Source organism: Vombatus ursinus, unplaced genomic scaffold, assembly GCF_900497805.2.
Source record: "Vombatus ursinus unplaced genomic scaffold, bare-nosed wombat genome assembly UNPS02014861.1, whole genome shotgun sequence".
In the NCBI taxonomy this organism is placed as follows: domain Eukaryota; kingdom Metazoa; phylum Chordata; class Mammalia; order Diprotodontia; family Vombatidae; genus Vombatus; species Vombatus ursinus.
Genome location: NW_020954639.1, coordinates 13,391,716 through 13,408,924, shown reverse-complemented (window position 1 = coordinate 13,408,924; position 17,209 = coordinate 13,391,716). Strand labels below are relative to the sequence as shown.

At 37.2% G+C, this 17,209-nt stretch overlaps 1 protein-coding gene across 3 annotated transcripts in view; it reads right to left on the bottom strand.

The window, feature by feature from the left end:
* Positions 1 to 17,209, bottom strand: part of MPP7 (membrane palmitoylated protein 7) — a 256,221-nt gene that overhangs the window by 158,680 nt on the left and 80,332 nt on the right. For all 3 annotated transcript variants that reach the window (XM_027841614.1, XM_027841613.1, XM_027841612.1), the window contains exon 3: positions 1,265 to 1,383. In XM_027841614.1, the coding sequence (XP_027697415.1) occupies positions 1,265 to 1,383 (119 nt within the window). The remainder of the gene's footprint in view (positions 1 to 1,264; positions 1,384 to 17,209) is intronic.

Genomic DNA, 17,209 nt, shown 5'->3' with positions numbered 1-17,209 from the left:
TTTCTATTTTAATATGAAATCAGTTTCAATAAGTCAAAAGATATTCAACTTTGATACCTTTAAAAAAAAAACATTTTTATCATTAGTCAGTTTCAGCACAGTCAAATGTAAATATCCCCTTCAAAAATTTCATAAAGCTAAAATCATTCCTTGCAAAAAGCATCATAGGATATGTATAAAATGCCTTACCATTAAAGATATTCCACAACTTAAAAGCTTAATAAAACACCATTTTCTTAAGAGTTATTTAGCCTCTTTGCAAGTTGCCACTGCTTGAGAAACAAAAACTTTTCTTTAAATTTACAAAACAGAAAAAACTTCAGTCAGAATTCCATCACAGATGGATACTGAAGTTTTTCATTTTCTGAGGTTATTTATTTTCAAGTGCTATTTCTCAATTCTAAACCTCTTCTAACAACTGACAACCGTAACAAATTTTGCTGAAATTATGTGTAAGTTTGGATATTTCTGTGGTATGGATTACTATACCTCCTACAGAATCAACGGAGCCCTCTAAATTTCCCTTCAGCTTGAGTTAAAACTCTCTGAGAGAACTCAATTGATATTTCCAGAAGCATGGGTAGTACATTTTCCAGTAAGCTACTTGGTTTCCTTTTACTATTTTAAGCAGTTTGACCATTACCAGGATTGCTTCGCATACTTATGTGTCAAGGTTTGATTTCTGGTTCCTGATCATTTTCATGGCAAAAACACTTCAATGAAATCATCTCCCAAACTGATTTTATTCATATTAACTGCAATATGTTTTATACAAAGTACCATTTTCAGGGGAGGAATGCCAGTAAAAGAAAGAGCTTACTAGAATTTCAGTTGATTTTGTTAAAGGAAATTATTTTAAATTAATGTGGCTACAGAACTGTTGCCATACTTGACCTCAGAAAATATATTCCTTCTAATTTTTGCTGTGAACATTTATTTATTTAAGCTAAACTCCAGCTCCTGAATGTTGACCATAAAGAAGTCTAAAATTTCCTGCTATTTCATACTCTTTTTCTAAACAAAGGCAAACATATGTTTGCTGCATTAGTATACACTGCCAGAACATCACTATTAAGTGAAATCATCTATGTATTTTTAGCGGAATCTTTAACAACTTCCACCCCTGTCAGAAACTCGGTGAGTTGAAACAAGGCTGTTTTGTTTTCAGGGAGCAACAATCTGATCTCGCTGGTTTACTAGATGGCGCTCAAAACATTTTTCCATATGCTCTTCTCAAAGAGAATCTGACTTCAGTGTGGTTTACCTTCACCAGTGAATGAAGGCTTTTTTCACCAAACATATCCCAGAGGAAGGTTAGGTCTTCCTGGCTGTCCACATGTGGCTGCAGCTGGGCTGGCAGTGCAGTCAGCAGCTCATACAGACCTATAAAGTGAAAATAAAACACAAAGTGTAATCTAAGGGTGATCTCATTAATTTTGCTTCACAGGTCTGTGTAACTGGCTGCCTGAGGCATGTCATTCTAACTGGATCAAGGAAAACATTTGTCTAAAGAAGCAGAGTAAGCATTCTGTTTTAAGTTCCTAAGAAGCTTGTAACAATGCACTAGTTTTTACCCTTGTCAATTGTCAAATTTCTCTAGCCATTTCTGTTTACGTAACCTTAGAGAAAATGTGTAAAGATTTTTAAAGAATTAGAAGGAAATAAAGCATACATTCCTTTTCTTAATCATTATTACATTTCCTTTAATGTTAGCCAGAGAGCAAAATGAGTCATGAAAAGGAAAAACTTCCTTAAAAGAACAGAAGATGGAAAGGTTCATCTATTAAAAAGACTTTGTGGTTTGTATAAACATTTTTTGCTAACATACTGCTTTTAAAACATCAGTTTTATCTAAAGTCCAAAATAAGTTTCCAAAAAGCAGGACAAAAAGAAAAAATGCATGGCTCACCATTACAACAGTTGGCTGTAAAAAATCCAAGCAAAACACGTGTTTCAGTTTGACTCCAATATTCAGGCTTGCAAAAATGTGGCCAGTATACCTTGAAAGAGTTAAAGTAGTTGCTGCCCCTAGTTATTGGTGGCATGCCTCGCTGAAAGTCTCATGGGGACAGACAGCAGCACAGTGCTCCACAGTAGCAGAAACTATCCATCATGCAGAGGCCATCACACTGCTGTCCAAGAAATGTAGAAACAGTGCTTGCAGGAGCCCTGTTTAGGGAGGTAACCTGGCATGGGCTGATATCAATTCATAGCACATGTTTAATTTTCCAGTGGGATTACTTGGGGTAAAAAGGACAAAATGCCTTTTTCTCCTGTCTGCTGTCTACAAAAACACCAATAACCTCTTGGGATCTACTATACATGGCACAGCTCTTATTTTCAGTCTGAGTAAGTACCGCTGTTCATCAAAAGGACAGCTTTACAAGATATTTAACTAGGAAAGCACATTATGGTAAATTATGGCTTAATGATGACTATGTATATAAGCTGTAAAATATGATGGTTAAAATATTCCATTAATCAGTAATATTTCAAAGTAGCACTGAGGAATTAGGTGAAACACTGGAAATTAAACACTAAAATTCAAAGACTGGGTTAATTGGAAAGTTTTCTTTCATCATTGGTTTTTTAAACATAATATTCTAAGAAAAAAAGAGGAGTTTCCTTCAAATCATATTCTTTTCTGAGGTCTTTGGTGGCTTAACATTCATTTCCTACAATAATCTTAAATTTTAATTAAATCGGTTCTTCTATGTCAAAATTTTTGTATATAAATATATGTGTGCATATAAAGAGAGTGACTGATAACTCAAAACTCAAAACACTGCAACACCACATGATATAAAACATCCAAAGATCACAGGTTCAAACTAAATTGTTGGCTCATAGTAACTTGATTAAAACAAGCTACTAGTCTCATCTAATATAAATGGATATGTGCATCATGCCGATAAAGAGCAAGAATGACTGTTCTAATAAGCAAATTAGACAACTGTAAAAGGAATTAACATGAATATGAAGGAGGAAGAGTTCTGAGTAAGGTTTAGGAAAACTAGTAAACTCACTCAAAAAGTTTGAAATTCTCAACCAATAAGTATTTACTAAGCCTCTATTTGCCAGGGACTGTGCTAGGTGATAAAGATACAAGTACAAAGAATGAAACAATCTCTACTCTCAAGAAACCTACTTTCTAAAAAAGCAGAAAACAAGCACCTATACATACACACACACATACACATAGCATCAATATAAAGTTAATTAATACAAATATATACAAAGGAGTTAAAAACAAGGTAATTTCAAAGGGAAGGCATTAAGTGAGGAGGAAGATCAGGAAAGGATTAGTGTAGAAGATGGTACTTAAGCTGTGTGCTGTCCCTCTCTTAGAGGGACTCAAGAATGTGGAAGCAATGCGAAAGTGCATTCCAGACATGAGGGACAGCCAGGGCAGAGGCATGGAGACAGGAGAAGGAGTATCCTGTGTGAGAAACAGAGAGGAGGCCAGTTTGGCTAGATCCCAGAAAAAAGGTAGGGAAGTAATGTACAAGGAGACCAGAAACCTAAGGTGGTATCAGGTTTTATATTTAATTCTAGCAGCAAAAGGAAGCCACTGGAGTTGATGGAGTATGGCTGTCACACGGTCACATCTGTGTTTAAGGAAAATTAATCTGGCAGTGGAATGTAGGCTAGATTAGAATAGTGAGAGACTTAAGTCATGAAAGCTGTTGCAATAATCTAGATGAAAAGTGATGAAGGCCTGAAGAAAGTTGGTAATACTAAAGTGGAGAGAAGGGGTCCAACTCCAGAGATGTCGTAGAGGTAAAAGCAACAAGTTTTACCAACTCACTGGATAGGCAGAGTAGGGTCAAGTATGGAATTGAGGATAATGACAAGGTTATAAAACCTAGGAGACTGAAAAGATGGTGATACCTTCAATAGAAATTGGGAAGTTTAGAAGAGATGAGGGTTTGGAGGTAAAGATAATGAATTCAGTTTTAAACATGCTAAACTTGAAACATCATTGATACATCCAGTTTCAAATATGCAATAAACAACTGGTGAAAGGAAACTAAGGGATAGTGAAGAGCCTGGGGCTAGATACATACCTATATATGATAGACAGACAGACAGAAATATCTACATACTATAACTACAACTATATATATATACACATGTATAATACACATATGTATCTTATAGACGTGTATGAGATTATATATATGTGTGTGTGTGTGTAACACACACAAACATAAATCTTTAAGTCACCTGCACAAAGATGATAACTGACCCATGGAAGCTAATGAGGTTATTGAGAGTGTAGAAGGATATGAGACCCTAGAAGATGATCTTGGGGAACCCTCACAGTTAGGGGGCATAATATGGAAGATACGGCAGAAAAGGAGAAATGGCCAAACATGCAGGAGGTGTACCAGGAGAGAGTAGAACCATAAAAACCCAAAGAGGAGAAAGTATTGAGAAAGGTAAGGCCAACAGTGTTAAATGCAGCAGTAGGCTGAGAGGGATAAGGGCTGACAAAAAAGATTTGTCAAGTAGAGATCATTGATAACTTTGGAGAGAACAATTTCAGCTGAGAAACAAAGGCATATTGCAAAGGGATCAGAAGCAAGTGAAAGGGCAGTAGAGAGAAGTGGGAGGACAACTGAAGACAGCAAGTATAGACAGCTTTTTCATGAAGTTTGGCTGAGAGAGGAGCAAGTGGTTTAAGTGTGTAGTGAAGGTTTTTTAAGGACAGGGAAGACTTAGGAAAATTTAAAAGCAGTGAGGAAACAACTCAGTAGATAGGAGAGGGTGAAGAACTAAGAAACTGGGGGATGAATGAGACTGCAATCTGCCAGAGAAAGCAGGAGGAAATGGGATTAAGAATGCATGTAGAGGTGTACTTGGAAAGTAGAAAGTCTACTGCTTTGACAGAGACTTATGGAAAGAGAGTGGGCAATGATGTCAAGAAGTTCTGAGATAAAGAAAATGCAAAAAAAAAAAAAAAAAAGGAACCTCATGTCAAATGGCTTCAGTTTTCTCAATAAAGTAAAAGGTGAGGTCCTCAGCTGAGGGTGGGGGTGAGGGTAGAACAGAGGAGGTATGGGAGGACTGAAAAGATTTAGAATAGCTTCTGTGAGGAGTGAGATAATCACTTAAGGAGGAATGAAAAGGCCTGCCTGATTGCAATGAGGGTCCAATTGAGGTTAGATAATGAATTTGGTATGTACCCAGTCAGGAAAGGTGCATTCAACAGCTAATAGGCAAGGTAGATAAGGCAGGTAGTGGGAGTAATCCAGGGCTGAGATTTGACAAAAGATGAGTGGCAACTGGATTGGGGCAGGGGGAAGGGGAGGAGCAGAGGACTCAAGAGCAGATGGCAGTGTAGGGTTAAAATGGCTATATTGGGTAGAGATTGAAGAGGGAGGAAAGTGAAGTCAAAGCAAGGGTAAAGGCCTCAGAAAGTACTGTAGGTATATGGAATGAGGATTGTTGTTGCATGTCCTTCATACCTGAAGAGGACCAATGACATCACAATTTTGGGGTCAAGGTACAGTGTGTTCAACTGTGACTGATCAATCCACTACAGGCTCAGAAGGCTCTACCACAGGTCAGGCACAAATAGTTCACGGGAACATTTGGGAAAGAAATGTCTCTAGATTAGAATATCTCATGTTTCCTTTGTGCTACTGAGATTCTGCTTTGCTCATAGAGCATAGCACCTTCTTTGATAGGGGCACATTACGCTGGACAGTCCTGTGCCAGTATCTCCCATTTCTCACAATCAATACTAAAGTTCCTTAAAGAGACCTTAGGAGTGTCCTTGTATCACTTCTTCTGATCACCATGTGAAAACTTGTCCTGTATAAGTTCTCCATTAAATAGTTTTTTAGGCAAACATATATCTGGCATTCGAACAACGTGGCCAGCCCACTGAAGTTGTGCTTGTGGCAGCAGTCTGAATATTTGGCAGTTCAAATTGAAAGAGAACCTCAGCATTTAGTATCTTATCTTGTCGGGTGATTTTCAGAATCTTCCTAAGACAATTCAAATGGAAGTGGTTCACTTTTCTAGTATGGCGCTGGTATACTGTCCAGGTTTCAAAAACAAACGACAATGAAGTCAGCACAATAGCTCTGTAGACCTTCAGTCTGGTATGCAGCCTAATACCTTTTCTCTTGCACACTTTCAGAGTCTCCGAAACACTGAGGTAGCTCTGGTAATGTGTGCATCAACCTCATCATCTATGTGGACATCCCTGAACATATACTGCCAAGGTAAGTAAACTTATCAAAAGCATTCAAAATTTCTTCACTTCCTGTAACCGATGGCTCCACCTATGGATGGTGTGGTGCTGGCTGGTGGAAGATTTCTGTTTTCTTGACGATGATGGTCAGGCCAAAATTAGCACAAGATATGATCCACATTCTGTTGCATCTCAGCCTCAGAGGCTGCAATGAGTGCAAAATCATCTTTGAACAAAAAAATCACAAGCAACTCTTCCTCCACTTTAGTCTTGGCTTGTGGCCTTTTCAAGTTAAATAGTCTGTCATAAGTGTAGTAGCTAACCTTGATACCATTTTTGTTCTCATTGAAGGCATCTAACACATTATGGAAAACATCATGCTAAAAAGCATGAGAGCAAATGCATAACTCTGCTTCACTCCATTGGTGACTGGGCAGGTGTGAAAGAATTGTCCTTTATCCAGAAGCCATGCAAGCATGCCATCATGAAACTGGCAACAAAAGGAATGGTGGAACAGTGGAAGTTTGTGGTCAGATAGGGGAACATCAGAATTTAAAATCAGAGAAGAGGAACATTTGTGAATAATAGTGCTCTCTAGGGTGTAATCATCCCTATTTGTGGCTGAGTTGGAGCAGAGGAACAGGTTGTTGAATTTAAGGAAGCTGTGGAATTGATAATTTAGGGAGATTGAAGGAACATCTATGTGGATATACTGAAATTCTGCAATGAGGATGGGAGGTAGATATTCTATACATATAGACCCCCCCCCCCAACTCTGCAAAGAAATAACATACCATCTCAGCTCTTCCTTGGAAACAAATTTGGATTAACCTATCTTAAAATTTTTTCCATCATTCTAATTTTGAAAACAATTTTTTTCACAAAGCAAAAAATCAATAGGCAAATGCAACAGGAATAGATTATTTAGCATAGGAATTTTTGGCAGTCCTAAGAAGCATTCTTTTACAATCTTACCTATTTGACACACTATGGATTCTTTAAACTAACATTATTATTCAACTCTAGTATAATTTGTTCTTAAGCCTATCCTTCTTTAAGTAATTAAGATGTCATTTCAATGAAATGCTTGCATTCCATGGCATACAATTGCAGAGGAGGAGGGATCTGATTCCCCCTACCCCAGGTCAATTGATGTAGCCATCGGATATAGTTTCAGATGACAAAGTATTGATATGGTACAAGTTGTTAACATCCCGCCATCCCTTTATAATTATGAATACCCCTCTTTGACTGAAGCAAAGAGGGCAATGGGATTGTCTGGGTTAAAATTTGGCCAAATTCTCCTGAGGTTCTAAATAACTAAACCCTAAAGATAACTTACCACTTTGAGAGTTCAAGACAGTGGAGGCAGGAGGTAGCAGTTTAGAAAAAAAATGGTCTTCATCTCTTGGGTAGAGAGAGAAGAGGATTTTCACTTCTCTCATCCCACAACGGCCAGGGTATCTAGCATTGGAACAATCTGCCTAGAGGAAATCATCCCATCCAGCAGTCAGAAAATCGATTCAGAAGAGTTCAAATCATAGTTGAGGAAGAAGGATGGATACAAAGAGTGAAAGGCAGTGAAAGGCAGAAACAGTTTCAAGGAGCATGACTCCTGATGGCAAAAAGAACAAGCTAAGCTTGGTAAATGAGAGTTGCGATGCAGAGAGGGGCAGTCCCTGGGAATCTATCTAAGCAACCTGCCCAACAGAGCTACTACTTACAGGAGTTTCCTATGGACACTGTATATATTAGCAGAAAAGTATGGCACAGTTTTGTGGGATGAGAGGGAGAATGTATTGCTGTTACTAATTTTACTGTTCCATAATAATAAATGGCTTAGCTAGGAGCTAATCAGGTCTACTTAATGACTGTTAATGGGAAGCACACCATTTGGGGTTCATAAGCTGAAGTTTCAGGAGTGGGTGGTGTCACACTCCCCCTTGTGGAATAATAATCAACCCTCTTCACATCCAACCTACAGACCACTAACTCTTGAGCTGAGAAGTACCCCAGAGGGAATATGACATAATAAATATGAGAAAACTTATATGAATTGATACAAAGTAATCAGAACCACAAAAACAATATACACTATAACAACATAAAAGGGAAGAACAACAGAAACAAACCAATCAAAACTAAGTATTATGGAATTATAAGAACCAGGCTTGGCCCCAAAGAAGACAAATGAGAAGAAGCTATTTTAACCCTACACTGCCATCTACTCTTGAATCCTCTGCTCCTTCCCTCCTCTCTTCCCCCCCACCCCAGTCCTATTACCACTCATCTCTTGTCAAATCTCAGCCCTGGATTACTCTCACTATCTGCCTCATTTACCTTGCCTATTAGCTGTTGAATGCACCAGGAGGAATCTCCCACCTTTCCTGACTGGGTACATACCAAATTCATTATCTAACCTCAACTGCGCCCTCACTGCAGGCCCTTTTATTCCTCCTTAACTTCTTTGCAGAGGTAGGAAGCTACTGACACAGAATATTTGATGCCAGCCTCTTTCGATATGTGTTAGTTTTGCTGAACTTGGTTTTTTCCCCTTCTTTTAAAGTTCTTTATTATAAGGACAGCTCTTTGAGAGTTGAGAGAGGGTAAGGATATACTAGGGAATGTAGGTAATGTAGACATATCAATAAAAATTTTTAAAGTTTTATACAACCTGGCTCCAACCTCCTTTTCCTGCTTTATTACGTATTATTCTCTTTCATACACTCTACGGCCTAGTCAAACTGGCCTTCCTGCTGTTTCTCACACATAGCACTCCATCTCTCTCCCTCTCTGTGAATATGCACAGGCTGTCTCCTCTACCTGGGATGCACCTCTCCCCCTTACCACTGCCTCGTGGAATCCCTAGTGTCCTTCAAAGTTTAGCCTAAGAACTACCTTCCCGATGAAGCTTCTACTGATCTCCCAGCTAAATGCCTTCTCCCTCCAAAATTATCAAGCATTTCTTCTGTATCTATGCACAAGTAGTCACCCTTTAAAAGAATACAAGTCCTCTGAGGACAGGAACTGTTTCATTTTTTTGTTCTTCATGTCTCCAGCACTTAGAAGGTGCCTGGCACTCCTCAAGTAGATGCTTCATAAATTCTTGATAAATTTCTGTACCCTATCTCTGCTCAACTCCAATACTTTCACCATCACAGCTTCTTTGTTTTCCTTAATAGTTTCTATTCTTCACTGAACAAAAAATACCAGATCTAAAAGAGTTGAGTGAGCAAAAGATGTGGAAAAGGTTAGAAGAGCTGCTAGGCTAGGGGCAGCTGACCTTTTAAATTGCCTATGTGGGTCGCCAAAACCTAAACATTCCTCTGTTCAATTAAACTTATGTTAAAAAAAAAAAAAAAAAACTTCCGTAAGAAAAAAAAAACCTCACTCATTTGTGGTCACAAAAGTATATTTATATATATAGTTCACTTTATGCAACAGCTATTCACCTAAAAAGTGGTATCATCATTAACAAATATTCATGCCTACTACGGATAAAACACTGAGCTAGGGGGACGATGAATTTTGAGATTATAAGCCACCAAGGACAGAGCCCGGACTTCCACATGGCATATATGAAAACAGATAAGCATGTAAACAGCAGCATGTGGTTAGTGTTACATGAGTGATATGAACAAGTAAGAATCTGGAGAAGGGAAGAATCATCATTGAGGGTAAAGTCCATTAACGAAGCACTTAAGGATTAAGAGTTTAAACTGCTCTAAGACTTTTTGGACACCCTGCATTTCAGCTGGGCTATAAAGGAGTAGTAAGAAGAGAGATGGGAATGAGGCAGACTAGGATGCTGGGGCTCTGACAGCAAGTGGAGAGGCATCAATGAGCCCACCAGTCACAACATTTTAGAGCTGATAAAGACCTCAGAGATTAGCTGCTCTGGTTATATGTGTCTTGCCAATTTCCAACAGCAGGTAATCACTAAAATTAGTGATTACCTGGTTTTGCCTAGAGTCATAATAAAGTCATCACAAAGGGTTGATCTCTTACACATTCTTTCTACCAAAAAAAAAATCATTTTACAAAAACTCATTTTTATTCATTCTCTACCATATTACCAACTGGAATAATAAATTTTTAAAATTTCTTCCAACTCTTCTGAATCCACCTGTCCCATTCAAGCCCCTGTCTCAGCAGATAATTTTGCCTCCTACTTTGCTAAGTTAACTCTCATAAATCCTTACTTCCAAATCTCAAATCTGATGGGTGTATGTATGTATTTACAACCTTTTCCTCTTCTTCTTTTATCTAAAATTCTTTTTGTGCAGTTAAATTTATGTTTTTGATATAATCATATCTCACCACACCCAGGATCTGGATCCATTAATCCCAATTTTCTCTATTTCATCTTCACTGGCTCCTCCAAAATAACGTTTATTTAATGCCTATGCTTCAAAAGAAGTCTTCCCTTCATACTGTCATCTCTCTCCTCATTTTCACTCCCCAAAATTCTAGGAAGTGAGCTGACTCCAATTCCTGACAAAAAATTCACTCAATTCAACTTTATTAAGTAATAACTACATGAAATGCACTATGCTGGGCATTGTGGAAAATATCAAGATAATTAAGATATAGTTATACCCTCAAAGAGTTTATAATAATAATGATGATATTTACATTTCCATGATGTTTCACAGTTATCAAAGCATTTTAAATATATTAGCTCATTTGATCCTCATAACAACCCTGTGAAGTAGGTGCTCTAATTATCTATATTTTACAGATGAGGAAACTGAGTCTGAGAGAGGTGAAGTGACTTATGAAGGATCACACAGCTAGTAAGTGTCTTGATATAAGAAGCAAACTGACATTTGAACATAATATGTGAGGCACAGAAAATACAGCAATAATCCACATCCAGAGAAAGAACTTTAGAGTCTGAATGCAGATCAAAGCACGCTATTTTCAATTTTTTGTTTTTTGTTTTTTCTTTCTCATGGTTTTTCCCTTTTGTTCTGATTCTTCTTTCATAACATGACTGATGTAGAAACATGCTTAACATGATCATACATGTAAAACCTGTATCAGACTGTTTGATGTCTTAGGGAGAGGGAAAGGAAGGGAAGGAGGGAGAAGAATTTGAAACTCAAAATCTTACAAAAATGAAGTTAAAAACTGTCTTTACGTGTAACTGGGGAAAAATACTACTAAGCTAAAAAAAGAAAAAATAAAGTACAGCACTAAATATAATACAAATTTATAAACAATAAGCACACAAAAACACAGAATATTATGGTTAATCAAATTTAATTGAAGAAACATTAAGGACTTCCTAGGTGCAAGGGTCTAAGCTCGGTATTCCAGACTATTAGAGCTACATTTTTTTTTTTTTTTTTTTTTGAAATTTACATATTTCCATAGAAAAGTCTGAAGAGCTAATATATTCTGAAAGCAACAGCCCTTTATTTGGCACATGTTACACAAAGGACTATTTGTGGCTTAACTTAAAGGAAGGGGGAAAAGAATAAACATTTACTAAGCACGTACTACGTGCACTGCACTATGCTAAGCACCTTGCAAGTATCTTCTCCTGTGATTTGAAGACAGGCATGAGAAGAGGCATAAAGATACATCCGGACAATAGTCACCAAAGAGACAAAGATGCAGCTGGATCTTTGGAGGGGCAGGATATATTCACTATTAGGCCAGCAAAGAGGAAATAAGGCGTTGGATAGGATGAATGTCAGAGCATGACAGGAAAATGAAAGAAATCAATCATGTATCAATGATGAAAGTATTCCCTAGAACTGACACATAATGGGCTCTTGTTACTCCTCGCAGTCTGGAGAGGGAATGCCCAAATTTTGTCTCATACAAGAAGGCTACTCCCAGATTAGAATAAGAGCCAGATATTTTCTGTGCAACTGGGGTCAACTAGGTGACACAGTGGATAGTGTACCAGACCTGGAGTCAGAAAGACTCATCTTGCCGAGTTCAAATCTGGCCCCAGATATTTACTAGCTGTGCGACCCTGGGCAAGTCACTTAACCCTGTTTGTTCCATCTTCTCATCTGTATAATTAACTAGAGAAGGAAATGGCAAAACATTTCATTGTCTTTTCCAAGAAAACCTCAAGTGGGGTCATGAAGAGTTGGACACAGCTGGTACAAACAATGAAACAGGCAATCTCTATGGCAAAGGGACTAACAGTTCTCTTGGGGAAGATAAGATACATATACACATAGCTATAATACAGAGAATGAACTCCTGCCCAGACCTTGGATTCCCACCCCCAAAACTCTACCTTGGAAGTGTTCTTCACTTTATTTTGCCCAGATCCAGAACCACATGTGTCCACTCATCTTTCCGTCTCTAGCTCTGAGAACAGTAATGAAATCAGCACTACTATTCCTAGAAAGGACTTGTCAATCAGTTGCCCTATGACCCCAATTACCATTATCTCCAATTTCCCTGTCCAAAACACTCTCCCCCGGCCACTCTATTATGTGTTATCCTCCCTTATCAGAATGTAAGTTCTTGAAAGTAAGGACTGTCTTACTTGTTTATACTTTAGTTGTATCACTGGCCCTTAGCATAGTGCCAAATATATAGTAAGTACCTAATTAACTTTTTCATTCATTCACACACTCAAAACAATGCCTGCAATGGCATTTGATTCCACAATGGAGTAGCATAAGCAATTTAAGGAAGACAAGATCATTTCTAGCTTGTGGAAAGACAAAGTTTCATGGAAAAGGTAGCACCTGAGCAGGGCCTGAAGAAAGGGTTTTCATCAAATGTAGATGGGGCAGCAACAGAGGTCAAGGTAAGATCTGGAAATAACAGGAAGTCTGTCATGTCTAAAATGTAGAGTGTACAAGGAAAGTGGCATGAAATATGGCTAGAAAGGCAAATCATAATCACATTGTGAAAGACCCTGAAGGTAAAGACAAGGGATCAAAGAAAGAAGAAAAAGACCTATACTTACAAAAGTATTTACAGCAGCTTTTTTTTTTTTTTTAATAATAGCAGTAACAAAGAACTGGTAACTGGTGCCCATCAAGTGGGAAATGGCTGAACAAATTATGGTATATAAAAGTAATGATATTCTGTTATAATAAAGATAAAAGAGGAAGTTTCGGAGAACTTGGAAAGACTTATCTCAACTGAAGCAGAATGAAGTGGAACAATTTAAACAATAACAATAACACTGTAAATCAAATATCTTTGAAAGACTTTAGAACTCCGTTCAATATGATTACCGACCATGATTCTAGAAGACTGAGGGTCTCCTGACAGAGAAGTGATGGACTCAAGACGCAGAAGGAGATGTACATTTTGAGATGTGGTCAATGTGAGAATTTATTTTATGTAATTTCATGTTTGTTAGAAAGATGGAGGATTTTTCCAATTTGGGGGATGGGATGGAGAGAGAATAAATGCTTGTTAATTGAGGGGAAAAAATTTAAAAGAAAAGTGAAGTGCCATGATCAGATCTATAGTATAAAAAGATTCCTCTGGCTGTGTGACCCTGGGCAAGTCACTTAACCCCAACTGCCTTTAAAAAAAAAAAAAGATCCCTCTGGAAGTGGTGCATAAAACAGATTGGAGGGAAGAAAATCTGGAAGTGATAGGACTTTTTTGAAATGTGCCTCAACACTAAGGGGTAATAAGGCCTTGAAGATAGACCTGATTTTGGTTCCTAATCATTCTGGAATCAAAGCGCAGGCATTTCATCAATGATCTGGCATTATTTTTCTTGAGGCTGCAACTCACCACCAGTTTTACTACCCAGTCCTTTGCCATACTGAAACTGCTCACTCAAAGCTCAATGACTCCCTAATTGCCAAATCCAATGATTATCACTCTTCATCCTCCTTGATCTTTTTGCACTATCTAACCCTGTTAACCATCTAATGTGTCTTGATACTCTCTCTTCACTTAGCTTTTCTTTGTTTGACTTTTCTGGTTGTGTTCTCTTCTTGTCCTCTAGATGGGAATGTTTGCCAAAATACTAACATCTGTGTTCTCTTAGCTACTGTTTTCTCTTGTATCTGTCTAATGTAGACAGCAGCTCAAACTCAACACTTCCAAAATGGAACTCCATCTTGCTCTACTTTCTGATTTCCCTATTTCTATTCATCTTTATCCTAACTACCTGGATTTAAATTCTAAATCACTTTCTACTCCTCCTCATTAGGCACTTGCACATGTGGTTAGATGCCATATTGGGTCAATTCTACCTAAACAGTATCACAAAAATAAAACTACTGGCATCACCACTTTAGCTCAACCCTAGCTGGGGAGAGATTCTGATTCAAATGACAAATTGTTACTCTATGTTTTATGGCAAGATTCTGGGCCTTATTCTGAGAGTGATTCAACTTCAAGTTAAAGAGATTTGTTGTTTTAAATTTTGCCATCCCTAATTTACTGCTGACTCTGTAAAATTTTAGAAAAAATGTATCACAAAATTACTTCTATGGAAGAATTACATACAACTTTTAATTTCATCCAGTTAGCCTTTAGAATATTTCTTTTAAGCATAAAACTACTGAAATACACTGAAAACCATTACCTACTATGACAACAGTAGAAGCACTTCACCTACTAATCTAACTTAATGGTCCTTTTTTAGTAATAATTGTTAAATAACTGTGATCAGAATATATGACCCAACTGTCCAAAACCGTTATTGCAAAACAGCATTATTTTACTAACATACTCTAAGAAGTCTAAGTTGCCCAGTTTTATTTTGAAGAATATATAAAATTTTGATAATGCTCAGATTCTCTGATAATTAAGCATTTTGAATGTTAAAGCATCTACTTCAAACATAAAATTAGTGAAAACAGCTTATTGACTATTGCTATTGGTAATTCAGAGGCTCAGTTTTGTCACTGTAAATGACATACACTATAAAATCAATTTACTATCCTCCTATATTTGGCAACTCTCCAAAGAGAAAACTCACAGAGGCAAGAATACTAACAGGGATGATTCAGTCATCTAAAAGGTGAGTGTTTATGTTCTAGATATAGATTAGGTTTCTACATTTCATTTACTTTATAATTTTCCAAATGCTTATATAATTGCCCCATTTAAAAAAATTGGTAGAATTTCATTTTTTTTTTCTTTCAGATGTTGTATTATTAGAATTTAAGGCAGCTAGATGGCACAGTAGATAGAGTATTGGGCCCGAAAGTCAGAAAGACCTAAGTTCAAATCTGACTTCAGATACTTACTAGCCATGTGACCCTGGGCAAGTCACTTAACCCTGTTTGCCTGGGTTTCCTCATCTGTAAAATGAGCTGGAGAAGGAAACGGCAAACTGCTCCAGTATCTTTGCCAAGAAAACCCCAAATGGGGTCATGAAGAGTCAGACATGACTGAACAACAAAAATTATTAGAATATAGTCAATCTAGGAAACTTGAGGTTTGCACACAATGGCAGGGATGCTGAAACAACTAAGTCCATCAAACAAAAAGAAAAGTCACTTCCTAGGATTTCTCCCTCATATTTGAGGGATAGTCTACTAAATTGGTCTTTATTGTATAATGTGTCAGAAAGATGTAGTAAACATATACTTTATGATCATTAAAGTTTTGAAAGCCACAATGAAAAAAGGAGTTTAGAAATGAGGTTACTCTCCCTGAAATAACAGTTATGAGGTAAAACTGTAAAAAAAGTAAAATTCATTGGGAGCTGCCCTATCTGGCAGATAACAGGAGTCCTAAAATGTCTTTGCACCATCATTAAGACTACAAGATAAACGCAAAAAATCTGGAGTAAGTAAAATGTAGGAGAAGAGGGTACAAGATAAATAAGATGTTTGCTGGATTATTTTAAATTCTGTAATGACCTAAAGGACTACACAAAATGACAATGCCATGCTCCATAATTTACTGAACTATACTGGTTATACTGAACTATAATGGCTTCTGAGGTTTCTTCCAATTCTGTGATTCTTTGATACTGTGATACTATAATTATATAGCATAAGCTTTTCACACCCATTAGTACTCTTGCCTCTCTGAGTTTTCTCTTTGGTGTTTAGCCAAATACAGGAGGATAGTAAATTAACTACATAGTGTATGACATCTGCACAGTGACAAAACTGAGCCTCTGAATTACTGATAGCAAATTTGCTTAAAGAAAACTTGATATTTCAAGAAGACAGCATAATCTATAGCCAAATGGAAATTCACTATGTGGTCTAATCAACTAATCAACAAGAATTTATAAGTGCTTACTATGTGCTTGGCACCAGGGATTAGAAGTATAAAGAATGAAATAATCCATGTTCACAAGGATTTTACACTATCACAAGGAAGGAAGACAAGTACATATAGAAATCTACACAGCATAAAGTTAATAAACATGAACACAAGCAAATATGTATTTGTCAAAATGAAGACCAAAGAAGGCTTAGCAGCAGCAATGAAAATTAAGTATATACAGTCAGTATATAGTAAGCAGACCAGAGCAAGGAGAAAATAGAAAATCTAAGTTATGACCACATTTATGAAGCAGAAATAAGGAGGGTAACAAGATACAGAAAATGCTCTGAATGTATAAAACAAAAGGGAAATTGGAGGCAAAGAATATAGAGTTGTTTGTGAAACAAACCTGTTATTTTTCTTTAAAAAACAAAACAAAAACAAAAACAAATTTAAAAATCCTTTTATTTTAAAAATATAGGGCATCCCAAAAGTCTTAGTGCAGTTCTACGTTATTAAAGCTCGTATTAGAAATCATGCATTAGAATAACCCTACCCTTACTCATTCTAATGAGGACATAAGGATGTTTCCCAAACCATCCAGTCATCTACCCTAACTATCTTGCTATATGACTCACCTATCACCAGTAGGAGTTCATGTTTAGATTGGGTAATGTCAGAGTTTATTAATTAAACTACTACCTAGAGTGAGACCCTCTTTATGAATGGATGAGATGAAGGGAAGGATTAGGTCATGGGATTTAAGGAGCCTGAAGAATTGGGAGTTTGGAGAGTTTGAAAGAGGTTCTATGTGGACACTAAAGT